At 41.3% G+C, this 12,182-nt stretch overlaps 1 protein-coding gene across 15 annotated transcripts in view; it reads left to right on the plus strand.

Annotated features, from left to right (window-relative positions):
• LOC145344036 (ataxin-7-like protein 1) overlaps positions 1-12,182 on the plus strand; it is a 253,456-nt gene that overhangs the window by 218,874 nt on the left and 22,400 nt on the right. For all 15 annotated transcript variants that reach the window (XM_080190772.1, XM_080190765.1, XM_080190766.1 and 12 more), the window contains 2 exons: positions 660-742; positions 1,094-1,350. In XM_080190772.1, the coding sequence (XP_080046898.1) occupies positions 660-742; positions 1,094-1,350 (340 nt within the window). The remainder of the gene's footprint in view (positions 1-659; positions 743-1,093; positions 1,351-12,182) is intronic.

Genomic DNA, 12,182 nt, shown 5'->3' on the forward strand with positions numbered 1-12,182 from the left:
TTTGAAGAACAGATATGATGGGCTGTGTGGCCTCCTTCTGATTTTATGATATTGTAAGCTTGAAATGCAAAATTTTATTGAAACAAGTGCAGATTTTAAGAGATCACCTTGTATCTCTGGTGACTGCTTTCTGTACTGCATGCTCCGGTGTGCCTGCTTCACGCGTGATGGATTTAACTGTTGCTTTTCAACTGAGCTGTGCTTAGAGATCTATTCCACTGGACATCAATATGATCCTGCCAACGCAGAGACCAACTATGTGGTATATCTGCATTAACACATTGTTGCAGGACAGTAAAGGAGCTTCAGTCATGAACCAGCTCTCCTAGCTACTGGTTCATGACTACACCAAAAGGAAACACTAAAAAAAATTAAACAAATAATCTGACCTCCCTACAAGTTGAAAGTAGAATGCTTGACAGTTGCTGTATTTGCCTAATCTATCTCAATTCAGATTTTTAGGCTCAATAAAACTTTACATTAAGCAGAATATTAATAAACTTGAACAGTTTTGAGTGCTTTGCTGGAACATTATAAATTTCTGTGGTCTTGTGCATTTATAATCGGTTTAGGCAGAGGTATTGAAGGAAAAAACCCAATTTGTCTGGCCGTGATCTGTAGTCACGCTAACGGAATTTAATTTATTTTCATTTTAACAGAGAGGGAATTTGACCCCAACAGGCATTGTGGTGTCGTGGATCCTGAGACAAAGAAACCATGTACAAGGTCACTCACGTGCAAGGTATTCCTTTTGCTCAAAAAGACTGGCTGATTTTTTTTTTGGATATTTACATTGGAATTTTCAAAAGGAAATACATTTTATAGCCAGTTATTGAACATGCATAGAAAAATGCTTGTGTCTATCAATGTTATATCATATACTTCAAATTTGAGTTGAAATCATTATTAAGAAAGCAACAGCCACTTCATGTCAAAAATGTTTGATGTGCTTTGAAATATTTCAACAACATGATAAGGCAATATATTTACAACTGTGCTAATCCTGTTAAACTACTTCATCATTATAAGCATCATTTCACCTACATTGTATCTGGCATGCCTTTTAATTTTTTTAATTCTGGCTCCTGCACAGACTCATTCACTTAATTATCGGAGAGCAGTGCCAGGGCGAAGGAAACAATTTGACATTCTTCTTGCTGAACACAAAGCTCGCTCAAGGGAGAAGGAAACTGTAAAAGACAAGGAACACCTACAAGTGTCAAAGGAAACTCATCAAAGCCAGTCTTTGCCTACACAAGAGCAGGTTACAGTGTCCTTAACTAACCCTGGTTTGGAGCCTAAAGTTGCGTCGCCAGCAAAATCTAGACTGCTAAATAGTGCCCTTTCTAGGTGAGTTACAGCATGCATTAGCCGTTTACAATCGTTAACACTGTTCTGAGAGTTAACCTCATCACTCAACAAGTCTATCCTGTGGTTGCAAGCTGCATCCTGTATCATTTGTATAAGCTTCTGCTTACAATGACATTTGAAAGGAAACTGGAATGCACATTTGCCCATTGAAATGAGCCAGTCCTGGAATGTGTGCACTGAATCTGTGTTACAGATTCAAAATGTCACGTAAGAATCCCAAGAAAGTGAGCATGATTACATGTGATAGTCTAATCAGGAAGTGAGGGGGGAGGAGGTGGAAATGTGCAGTTTCGTTGCCAGCTGGACAGAGAAAAGAAACAAGTGGTAATTCATTGTCTTGTGCTACATGCACCACATCAAGAGTTTTTTTTCTTGATAATATTTATAGAAACAATGAACTAAGCTAAACTCTGTCCTGTACAATAAGAATGGTATTAGACCTTTACAAAAGGCAATGTAATTTACAGATGTATGGTTGTAAAATGAAATTGCCAGTTTCTTACTGGCTCTTTGTTCTGACTCAAGGTAAGCAATCTTGGATGATTTCACCAGTTAAGCTAATGAAATTAGTAATAAGATGGATATCTAAATTGGAAGCCATTTTCACTAATTATTATGATAAATCAACCCTTCACAGCAATAGCTTCAAAAAATTCTGAAGAGTTCTACAATGGTTTGGTCAATGCATTGATGCACCTGAATAAAATATACATTGATTAGTTGATCCAGTGCATCATTGGAAATAATCCTTAAATTGACAAAAACATGAGAGCACCAGCATGGATTCCTGCTCCGCTAAGAGAGTGTCACATCATTCACATGACTTTCCTGTCATTCTGAGCTGTAATTGCCTTCATGCCTCCTCCTTCAGTTCATTACTCCTGCTCAAGGAAGAGAACTCAGTAATCAACAGTATGCCGTCTTTTTAAATGTACCTGCTGGAGATTTTAAAAGTACGCACTGAAGTCAGAATTCTCCAATCTCACCTGCAGCTGGGATTTTCTGATCCACTGCAGTGAATGGAAATTTAGTTGAGCGCCAAATTCTCCATTCTCGCTGGCAATGGCAGCAGGGCATGCGAGACTGGAGAATTCTGGCTGAAGTGTTACTTTATTTTTATTGGCTTTAGATTTTATGTAAATTGCAGGAAGAAATTGGTAAAAACTATGGTTGATACTATCATGGAGCCATTAGCCCATCTGTCTGGGTGTAAAGTCCGATGAGTCAAGGAGGTTTTGGTAGGGTGCGGGAACTGTGGTGCACGAAGGTTGTGGTGAACCTAGTCAGGAAGAAAGGAAAGGTGTATAAAAGGTTCAGAGAGCTAGGAGATTTTAAGGATCTAGGGGAGTATAAGGCTTGTAGAAAGGAGCTTAAAAAGATTAGGAGAGCCAGAAGGGGTCATGAGAAGGCCTTGGCAGGTGAGATTAAGGAGAATCCCAAGGCCTTCTGCAAATATGTGAAAAGTAAAAGGATGAGAAGAGAAGGGATAGGACCTATAAAAGGTGAAGGGGGAAAAGTCTGTGTGGAACCAGAAGAAACGGCAGAGGTGCTTAATGAGTACTTTGCCTCGGTATTCACAGTGGAAAGTGATCTGGGAGGCTGTACTACAGGTTTGCGGCAGTCTGAAAAGATTGAGTATGTGGATGTTAAGGAAGAGGATGTGTTAGAACTTTTAAACTCTATCAAGATAGACAAGTCGCCGGGACCGGATGGGATGTACCCCAGGTTACTGTGGGAGGTGAGGGAAGTGATTGCAGAGCTCCTGGCGATGATCTTTGCATCGTCGCTGGAGACGGGAGAGGTTCCGGAGGATTGCGGATGTGGTTCCTATTTTCAAGAAAGGGAACAGGGATAGCCCGGGAAATTACCGACCGGTGAGTCTGACCTCAGTGTTTGGTAAGTTGATGGAGAGGCTTCTGAGGGACAAGATTTATGAGCATTTGGAGAAGTTCAGAATGATCAGAAATAGTCAACATGGTTTTGTCAAGGGCAGATCTTGCCTTACGAGCCTAGTTGAGCTCTTTGAGAATGTGACTGAACACATTGACGAAGGAAGAGCGGTAGACGTGGTTTACATGGACTTCAGCAAGGCGTTTGATAAGGTCCCCCATGCAAGACTTCTTGAGAAGGTGAGAGGGCATGGGATCCAGGGGGATTTGGCCTTGTGGATCCAGAACTGGCTTGCCTGCAGAAGGCAGAGAGTGGTTGTGGATGGGTCTTTTTCTGCATGGAGGTCGGTCACCAGTGGAGTGCCCCAGGGATCTGTTCTAGGACCCTTGCTGTTTGTCATTTTCATAAATGACCTGGATGAGGAAGTGGAGGAATAGGTTAGTAAGTTCGCCGACGATACGAAGGTTGGTGGTGTTGTGGATGGTCTGGAGGGATGTCAGAAGTTGCAGCAGGACATAGATAGGATGCAAGACTGGGCGGAGAAGTGGCAGATGGACTTCAACGCAGATAAATGTGTAGTGGTCCATTTTGGCAGGACCAATGGGATGAAGGAATACAATATCAAGGGTAGGAGCCTTAGCTGTGTTGAAGAGCAGAAGGATCTTGAGGTCTGGGTCCATAGGACTCTTAAATCGGCCTCGCAGGTGGAGGATGTGGTCAAGAAGGCGTATGGTGTACTGGCCTTCATTAATCGAGGGATTGAGTTTAGGAGTCGGGAGGTAATGCTGCAACTTTATAAGACCCTTGTCAGACCCCATTTGGAGTATTGTGCGCAGTTCTGGTCGCCTCACTATAGGAAGGACGTGGAAGCTATTGAAAGGGTGCAGAGGAGATTTACAAGAATGTTGCCTGAATTGGGAGGCATGCCTTATGAAGATAGGTTGAGGGAGCTGGGACTCTTCTCCCTGGAGAGACGAAGGTTGAGAGGCGACCTGATAGAGGTTTATAAGATGTTGAGAGGAATAGAGAGGGTGGATTCACAGCGGCTATTTCCCCGGGCTGAAATGGTCGCTACGAGAGGACACAGATTTAAGGTGCAGGGAAGCAAGTACAGAGGAGACGTTAGGGGTAAGTTTTTCACTCAGAGGGTGGTGAGTGAATGGAATCGGCTGCCGTTGGTGGTGGTGGAGGCGAACTCGCTGGGGTCTTTTAAAAGACTTCTGGATGAGTTTATGGGATCTAATGGGATTGGGGCTTATAGATAGGTCTATGGCCTAGTAGGTATAGAAGTGATCGGCGCAACTTGTGGGCCAAAGGGCCTGTTAAGGGCTTTCAATTAACTCAGGGTAAGTGAATTATTCTTTGGGTACAGTTTGGATAAATATATAGGCTGGGATTCTCCCAGAAAAAACTTAAGTGCCCAACTGAGACATGGTTACAAGGAGACCAGGTCTGGGAATTGAATATCCAAGGGTACTCAACATTTCGGAAAGATAGATTGAAAGGAAAAGGAGGTGGTGTAGCTTTACTGTGAAGGAAGGGATCAGTGCTGTAATGAGAAATACATAAGCACGGGAGATTAAGATGTGGAATCAGTCTGGGTAGAAATAAATAACAAAGGAAAGAGGTACTTGGTAGGAGTAACCTATAGGTCCCCAAGCAGTAGTTCCATAGTGGGGCACAGTATAAACCAGAAAAACGGGGGGCTTGCAAGAAAGGTAGTGCAATAATCATGGGTGATTTTATTATGCACATAGATTAGAAGAATCAAATTGGCAAGGATAGTTTGGAGGCAGAGTTCATTGAATGCATTAGAGATTGTTTCTTAGAACGGTATGTTGTGGAACCAACTGGGGAGCAGGCTACTCTGGATTTGGTATTGTGCAATGCAGAGAGATTAATTGATGACCTCATAGTTAAGGATTCTCTAAGGAGTAGTGATCATAGTATGATATTCAAAATTCAGTTTTGGGAGTGGGGGGGAGGGAGGGAAGGGGTGGTGAGAAAGTGGAATCCCACACTAACATTCTGGGATTAAACAAAGGAGATTATTTAAGCATGAGGACAGATTTGGCCCAAGTAGAGAGGGCAGGAAGGCTAAAAGGTAGAATAGGGGATGAGCATTGGCAGTTACTTAAAGAGATACTCAGGTATCTCTTTAAATATATCCCAACTAAAATATATCCCAGTGAGGAAGAAAGATTCGGGGGGGCGGTGGTGAGCGGGGGGTAAAAAAATCCATAGCTAAACAAGGAGGTCAAAGACATTATAAAGACAAAAACTAAGGTATACCATATTGCAAAGGCCAATGGCGGCTGAAAGATTGGGAAACTTGCAAACATAAACAAAGGGATACAAAAAAAATGAAAAGAGCTAAGGAAAATTTGCGCAAAATAACAAGAAAGATAGCAAAAACTTCTATTGGTATATAAAAGGGAAGAGAGTCACCAGGGTGAATGTTAGCCCCTCAAAAGATGAAACTGGAGAGTTAATAGTGAGGAACACTGAAATGGCAGAAATGTTAAATCAATACTTTGCCTCAGTTTTCATGGTGGAGGGCACTAATACCATTCCTATAGGAGCAGGGAAGTCAGAGGTAATAGAAAGGGTAGAACTTGGAACAATCAACGTCGATAGGAAAAAGGTATTCGGCAAACTATTGGGATTAAGGGCAGACAGATCCTCCAGGCCTAATGGCCTATATCCTAGGACATTAAAGGAAGTAGCGGTGGGGATAATGGATCCATTGGTTATAATATTCCAAAATTCCCTGAACGTGGAAAAGGTTCCAGTGTATGCAAATGTTAATGTAATACCCTTATTCAAAAAGGGAGGGAGGCAAAATGTGAGAAATTACCGACCAGTTAGTTTAACATCTGTTGTTGGGAAAGTGTTAGAATCAGTTATCAAGGAAGTAATATCAGGACATTTGGAAAGTCAAATTTCTATCCAAAGGAGTCGGCATGGTTTTAAGAAGGGCAAATCATGTTTGACTAATTTGCTAGAGTTCATCGAGGATGTATCCAGCAAAGTGGATAGTGGGGATCCTGTAGATGTAGTATATCTGGATCTCCGGAGGTGTTTGATATGGTGCCTCACAAAAAGTTAAGTTACAAGGTTAGATCACATGGGATTAAGGGTAATTTAGTACCTTGGATAGGCGACTGGCTGATGGACAGAAGACAGAGAATTGGGATAAATTTTTTTTCTGAATGGCAAGAAGTAACTAGTGGAGTGCCACAGGGTTCAGCTCTTGGGCCCCAGCTGTTTACAATCTATATTAATGACTTTGATACAGAGATAGAAGGTTCTATAGCCAAATTTGCAGATGACACAAAAATAGACAGGACAGTAAGTTGCAATGAGGAAATAAGAACCTTAGTTGAGGTGAGTGGGCCAAAATGTGGCAGATGGAGTTTAACATGGATAAGTGTGAGGTTATGCATTTTGGCCGGAAAAATGGGAAGGTGACTTATTATTTAAATGGGGAGAGACTTTGGGATGCTCCAGGGCAGAAGGATCTGGGTGTCCTAATTCATGAGTCACAGAAAACTAGCATGCAGGTGCAGCAGATAATAAAGAAAGCAAATGGAATATCGGCATTTATAGCTAAAGGAATTAAATTTAAAGGTAAGGAAGTATTGTTGCAACTATATAAAGCATTGGTGAGGCTGCACCTGGAGGATTGTGCACAGTTTTGGTTCCCTTATTTGAAGAAAGATGTAATGGCATTGGAGGCAGTTCAGAGGAGGTTCACTGTATTGATTCCAGAGGTGAAGGATTTGTCGTATGAAGAGAGATTGAACCATTTAGACCTTTACTGTCTAGAATTTGGAAGAATGAGGGAAGATCAGATTGAGGTATACAAGATGATGAAAGGTATTAATAAAGTGGAGGTGGAGCGGATGCTTCCTCTTGTCGGGCACTCTAGGATGAGAGGTTATAGTCTTAGGATAAGGGGTAGCAAATTTAAAACAGAGTTGAGACGAAACTACTTCTCCCAAAGAGTTGTGAATCTGTGGAATTCGTGACCCCAAAGTGCGCTGAATGCTAGGCCAGTGAGTAAATTTAAGGAGGAGTTAGGCAGATTTTTAACTGGTAATGAATTGAATGGTTATGGGGAAGGCAGGAAAATGGGGATGAGGAGCATATCAGTTATGATTAAATGGCGGCATGGACTCAGTGAGCTGAATGGCCTAATTCTGCTCCTATATCTTAACATGTGGGAAAACGGTAGTACTTCCTGCCAATCTATCAGAGTGGAGATCGGCACATGCGCAGTAGCCCCCGTTGCCAGCCAGCCCCGCATATTCTATCCAATTACCGAACAGGGACTGGGGAGATATGATAAAAGGGAAGTTGGCTGGCTATGTTAAATGTGCATTTGTAGAGATATTTATTTATTATTGGCACCTGGAGGAAACCCATGCAGACATGGGGAGAATGTGCAAACTCCACACAGAAATCAAACCCAGGTCCCTGGAGCTGTGAGGTGGTAGTGCTAACCACTGTGCCGGGATTGCGGACAGTCTGTTATTTTAGAAATGGTTACTTTGAGGCCGATGATGACCCATCCAAGACCCTGATAAGTCCTCTATCCTGATTAAGAACTATGAAACTTGTCCTTGCGCTGTTGATTGCCAGATTGACTATGCTTCCTGTGGAAGAGTGAAAGGTTTGTAACAGGAGTGCAGAACACGAGCAAAGGCCTTTTGAATAGCTTAATTTGGGTTCTAATAGTTATTAATAATAAATTTACCACTTCCATTCTGATGCACTTTTGCTCATGTTGGGGCGCATGAATGTCACAAAGAAGTAATTGTAAACAGTGTTGAAGTGGAAATTTTCCTGCTTCTTGACTGCGATAGAGAGACTTAACAAAGTTGGTTCCAACAAAATAACTTGTCTTTATTTACAAAAAGCTGCATGCAGTATTGGCAAAAACGTGAGTTCAGAGAGCCGTCGTTATGACTTGCTAATTCTTCCTCAAATCTGCCCTTATATAAAGAATCAACTCAGTATTTATACATAATCATTATCAGTTTGCATGACCAGACCTTATTCAGGAGTTTGATCAGATAGAGACATCATAAATAATGTCATAAATCTTGGTACAATCTGCTGACTTCCTAGAACTCTTTGTCTCATCATTCATACCTTTATCTTGTCCTTTGATAGAACAGAAGGTGGTCGGTGACTCCTTCATCCCTGACCTTATCTTGTCTCACTCATACAGCTCTAGGTCATGTGGAGTCAGCCTTATCAGGTCTTATAGAGATCGGCATTTTGGAATAGCTTGATCAGCTTTCCTTACTTTGTACGAGCCGAGACTTCGGCTAGTGTCTTTCCAGCTGCCCTGGCTTCTGCCGCTTTACGTTTGCCAGTTATTCCATTATAGGCTGTAAAATCATCAGCCAGTGTCATCCAGGGTGTTGGGGGAAGTATGTGCCCATGAGCTATTAGAGGTTATATTCCATACCCTGGACCAATCAAGAACAAACATACCCTTGGTAAATAGGTTTGCTACTGGTCCTTGCCACTCAGCTGTAAGGTTGCATCTACTTCGCCCCATCAACTTTCCTTTCCCTGATTTACTAAAACATAGGGAACCTCACACGTCATTCGAGGGGATAATAAGGGAGGATGGAAGCAAGGCATGTTTATACGCAGGCTGGTACCAAGCTGAAAACCTAGTCAATTCATAGCCAGCCAACTTCTATTTTATCATATCTCCCCAATCCCTGTTCGGTTTTGACATAGAATCCATTCAGCTGTCTCTGCTATATGGAATGGGAGGGATTGGAGAGGTATTCCTTCCCTTGAATGGATGGGGATGTGGGTACAAATCCAGTACTTGCTTACATTCAATTTTTCAGCATACATATGTGACAGATATAAATAGGTATTGGCATGGGTAGTTCGCTTTTTCACTACCGAGTGGCCATTAAGGCCAAATAGTCCAGAAAGTCCAAAAAATATAATGAAGATCTTCATGTTCGTATCTGAGTTGGAGACAATCTTCTTGCAATTGGATAGATGTATCCTTCTTGAATGTCCTTCAAGCTTGACGGAAGTCGGTATGGTCAGTAGTACGTGAAAAGGTCAGCTCCAGCATTGTCCTAGTTTCTTTCTGTTCCAGTTCTTCACCAATACGTAATCTCCAGATTCAGTCACTGGATATCAAGAGGTGGCTGTTCCTGCTGTCTCTGGGAGATGTGCCTGTTTTACCTGGGAGTGGAGAAACTTCGGAGAAAGTGTTAATTGCTTCAAGTAATTCTGCATCTGTTCCCCCATCGTATGGAGATCTACTCCCTCCAGGGGCTTTTCATGGGCATCCCAGGGAGTCTTCATTGGCCAACCGTAGACTATCTCTGCAGCTGACAGTCCGGTCCACGAATGTGGAGTCACCCGTGTGCGAAACAGTGCCAAGGGCAATACCTTTAGCCAATTTAACTTTTCCTTTAAAGTCCCGTTGGCCCTTTCCACAATTCCTGCTGCCTGCAGGTGATACACACAGTGCAGTTGTTGTTTAATTATGTATGCTTCACACAATTCAGTATTGATCCGGGCCACAAAATGTGGTCCATTATCTGAGCTCGCCATTTTGGGTACCCCAAAACGAGGAATTTTTGTTTTTTTTTAAACTTTATTCCAATCCAATCAAGTCAAATTAAACCCAATTCAGAGTCCCAACAAGTTGGGACATTCCCAATCCAAGCTGACAAGACAGGGCTCTCACCTCCTGTCTTGGGCTTGATCTACGTGATCCAAGCTGACTGGAGTAGGCGTAGCTCCTCCTCCAGGGCTTGATCTTATTTGCATCTTAGCCAAATGGCCGAGATGCCGCTTTAAAAAATTGCTTCAAATGAAGCTGAAATGTAACCCAATGACTTCAACCAAGTGCAGCATGTCGATACTACACTTGATCTTAGCCAAAAGGCCGAGTCTGAGGTCACATATCATCTGCCTCAAGAACAGCTTCCTCCCTACTGCTATAACTTCGGTCAACAATAATTTCACCACGGTATGTGCAGTACAATTCCTGATGGGGAAGGCTTCAATCCATTTACTAAACACATTGCAATAAATATTGTTTAGTAATAATCAATGTACTTTTGGTAATTCAGTAAAATCAAGCTGTATACAGGCAAAAGGGCCATCAGACAAGGGAGTGGTTCCAGGAGGGCATTTAATACCTTTACCCTTATTATTTCTCATGCAAATGAGGCATCAGTCCAGCTGCGTCTGTGCTGCTGTATTCAAATCTGGGTGCCACCAAGTCTTTAGAAGTAGCTGTAACATTCCCTCCTTGCCGAGATGGATGCAAGAATGCAAATAGTCAATAAGTACCGGCAATAAAGAGTTCGGAAAACAAACTTGACCAAAAATCTTTTGTTACTTTCTGTTGAGAAATTATCCAAGGGAACAAAACAAATGAAATATTTTTTGAAAGATCGTGTAGTTATTCTCCTTCAAATAGAGTTCAAGCTTTCATTTTCAACAGTGGTCCGAATTAAAGAGGTATTCCTGTTGTGTAAGCTTTGCTGTTTAATGCACATTCTGTGTTCATTAAATAAAAATAGTGTACCTCTTTGATTTAATTACCTTGGTTGAAAAGGTCAAATCATGTTAAGACAAGACAACCGTCATGAAAAAAGTTGATAATTGGGAGTTTTCATCTATTCAGAGCAATCTAAAATGGATTTTATTTATTAGATTGACAAATGTTCTTATTTGAGCACTTAGCGAGTTAGTCCAGGTGAGGGGCAAAATGAAAGTGAGACAACAGCACAAGAAGGTCAACATGTTAGGACGATGCTCTCTTAAATGGACACGTATCTAGGAAAATTCTCTACAAATGTATTCATGGGATGAGGGCATGAGCTTAATTTGAGAAATGATGACTCCTTGATAAGCAAAGATGTGACTTATGTATCGTTTTGTTCACTTCTGTTCATCTCTGCTTTTTACTTTGTAATGTTTCAAAATCTTGCAGCAATGTTAATAAAAAAAACTGCAAATAAAATGAGGTGATTTTGCCAAAAATACAAAATAAGTAATTAGGATACATCTGTTTGGACCTTTATGTCTAATGGAGTTTGTATTAATTAGAGCTATGTGTAAAAATGCCACCATTGGGCTTCACCTACATCCATTGCTTTGCTGGTTAAAGGATGGGGTACTGGGGCCACAGCAATAAGTCAAGTCTCTGATTCAATGCCCAGCTTATACTGAGGCATCTCGTTGCTGCTGTGATGGTGGTAGATGCTAAATAAATGTAAATTGTTTGAAAATGATTTAATAGTGTGACATGATCTATTGTGCATGGAGTTTTATGACAAAAAGTATAGAACAAAAAGTGGGGATTAAAATAAATGTTCAACTTTAGCAAGACCACAGTTGGGGTACCATTGGCAGTTTTAGGCTGCACATCACAGGAAGAATGTTGAGGCAACACTGAGTCTCCTGCACAGATTCACTAGAATATTGTTTTATATTAGGAAGTACAAATTTGAAGAACGTTTTAAAAACTTGGGACTACCTTTGTTAGAATAAAGAAGATTCCAAGATGGTTTGATAGAAATGTTGAAAATTATGATGGAATGGGGTGGAGTAGATAGAAATAGTTTTCAGTGATTAAGAAGCCTAAAAGGATAGGACTTGCGAGCTTGTAGGCACTGACCTCATTCAGTGATTAAAATAATGACCGTGTGAACGTTCAAGAATAGCATAAATAAGTTGATAGGAAATGTAAGGAAAAGGATATGGAAACAAAGTGGGCATGTGGAGTTAAGATAACTGTCCATGAGGAGAATAAATATCACGTTGGTTCTGCCAAATAATCTGTTTCTTTGTAATTCTGTAATTTTATTTTTTGTTGTCTGATCCTACATCAAAAAAATCAGTACCCAAGTTCTAAA

Source organism: Carcharhinus amblyrhynchos, chromosome 6 (genome assembly GCF_965287045.1).
Source record: "Carcharhinus amblyrhynchos chromosome 6, sCarAmb.v2.hapA, whole genome shotgun sequence".
Lineage (NCBI taxonomy): Eukaryota > Metazoa > Chordata > Chondrichthyes > Carcharhiniformes > Carcharhinidae > Carcharhinus > Carcharhinus amblyrhynchos.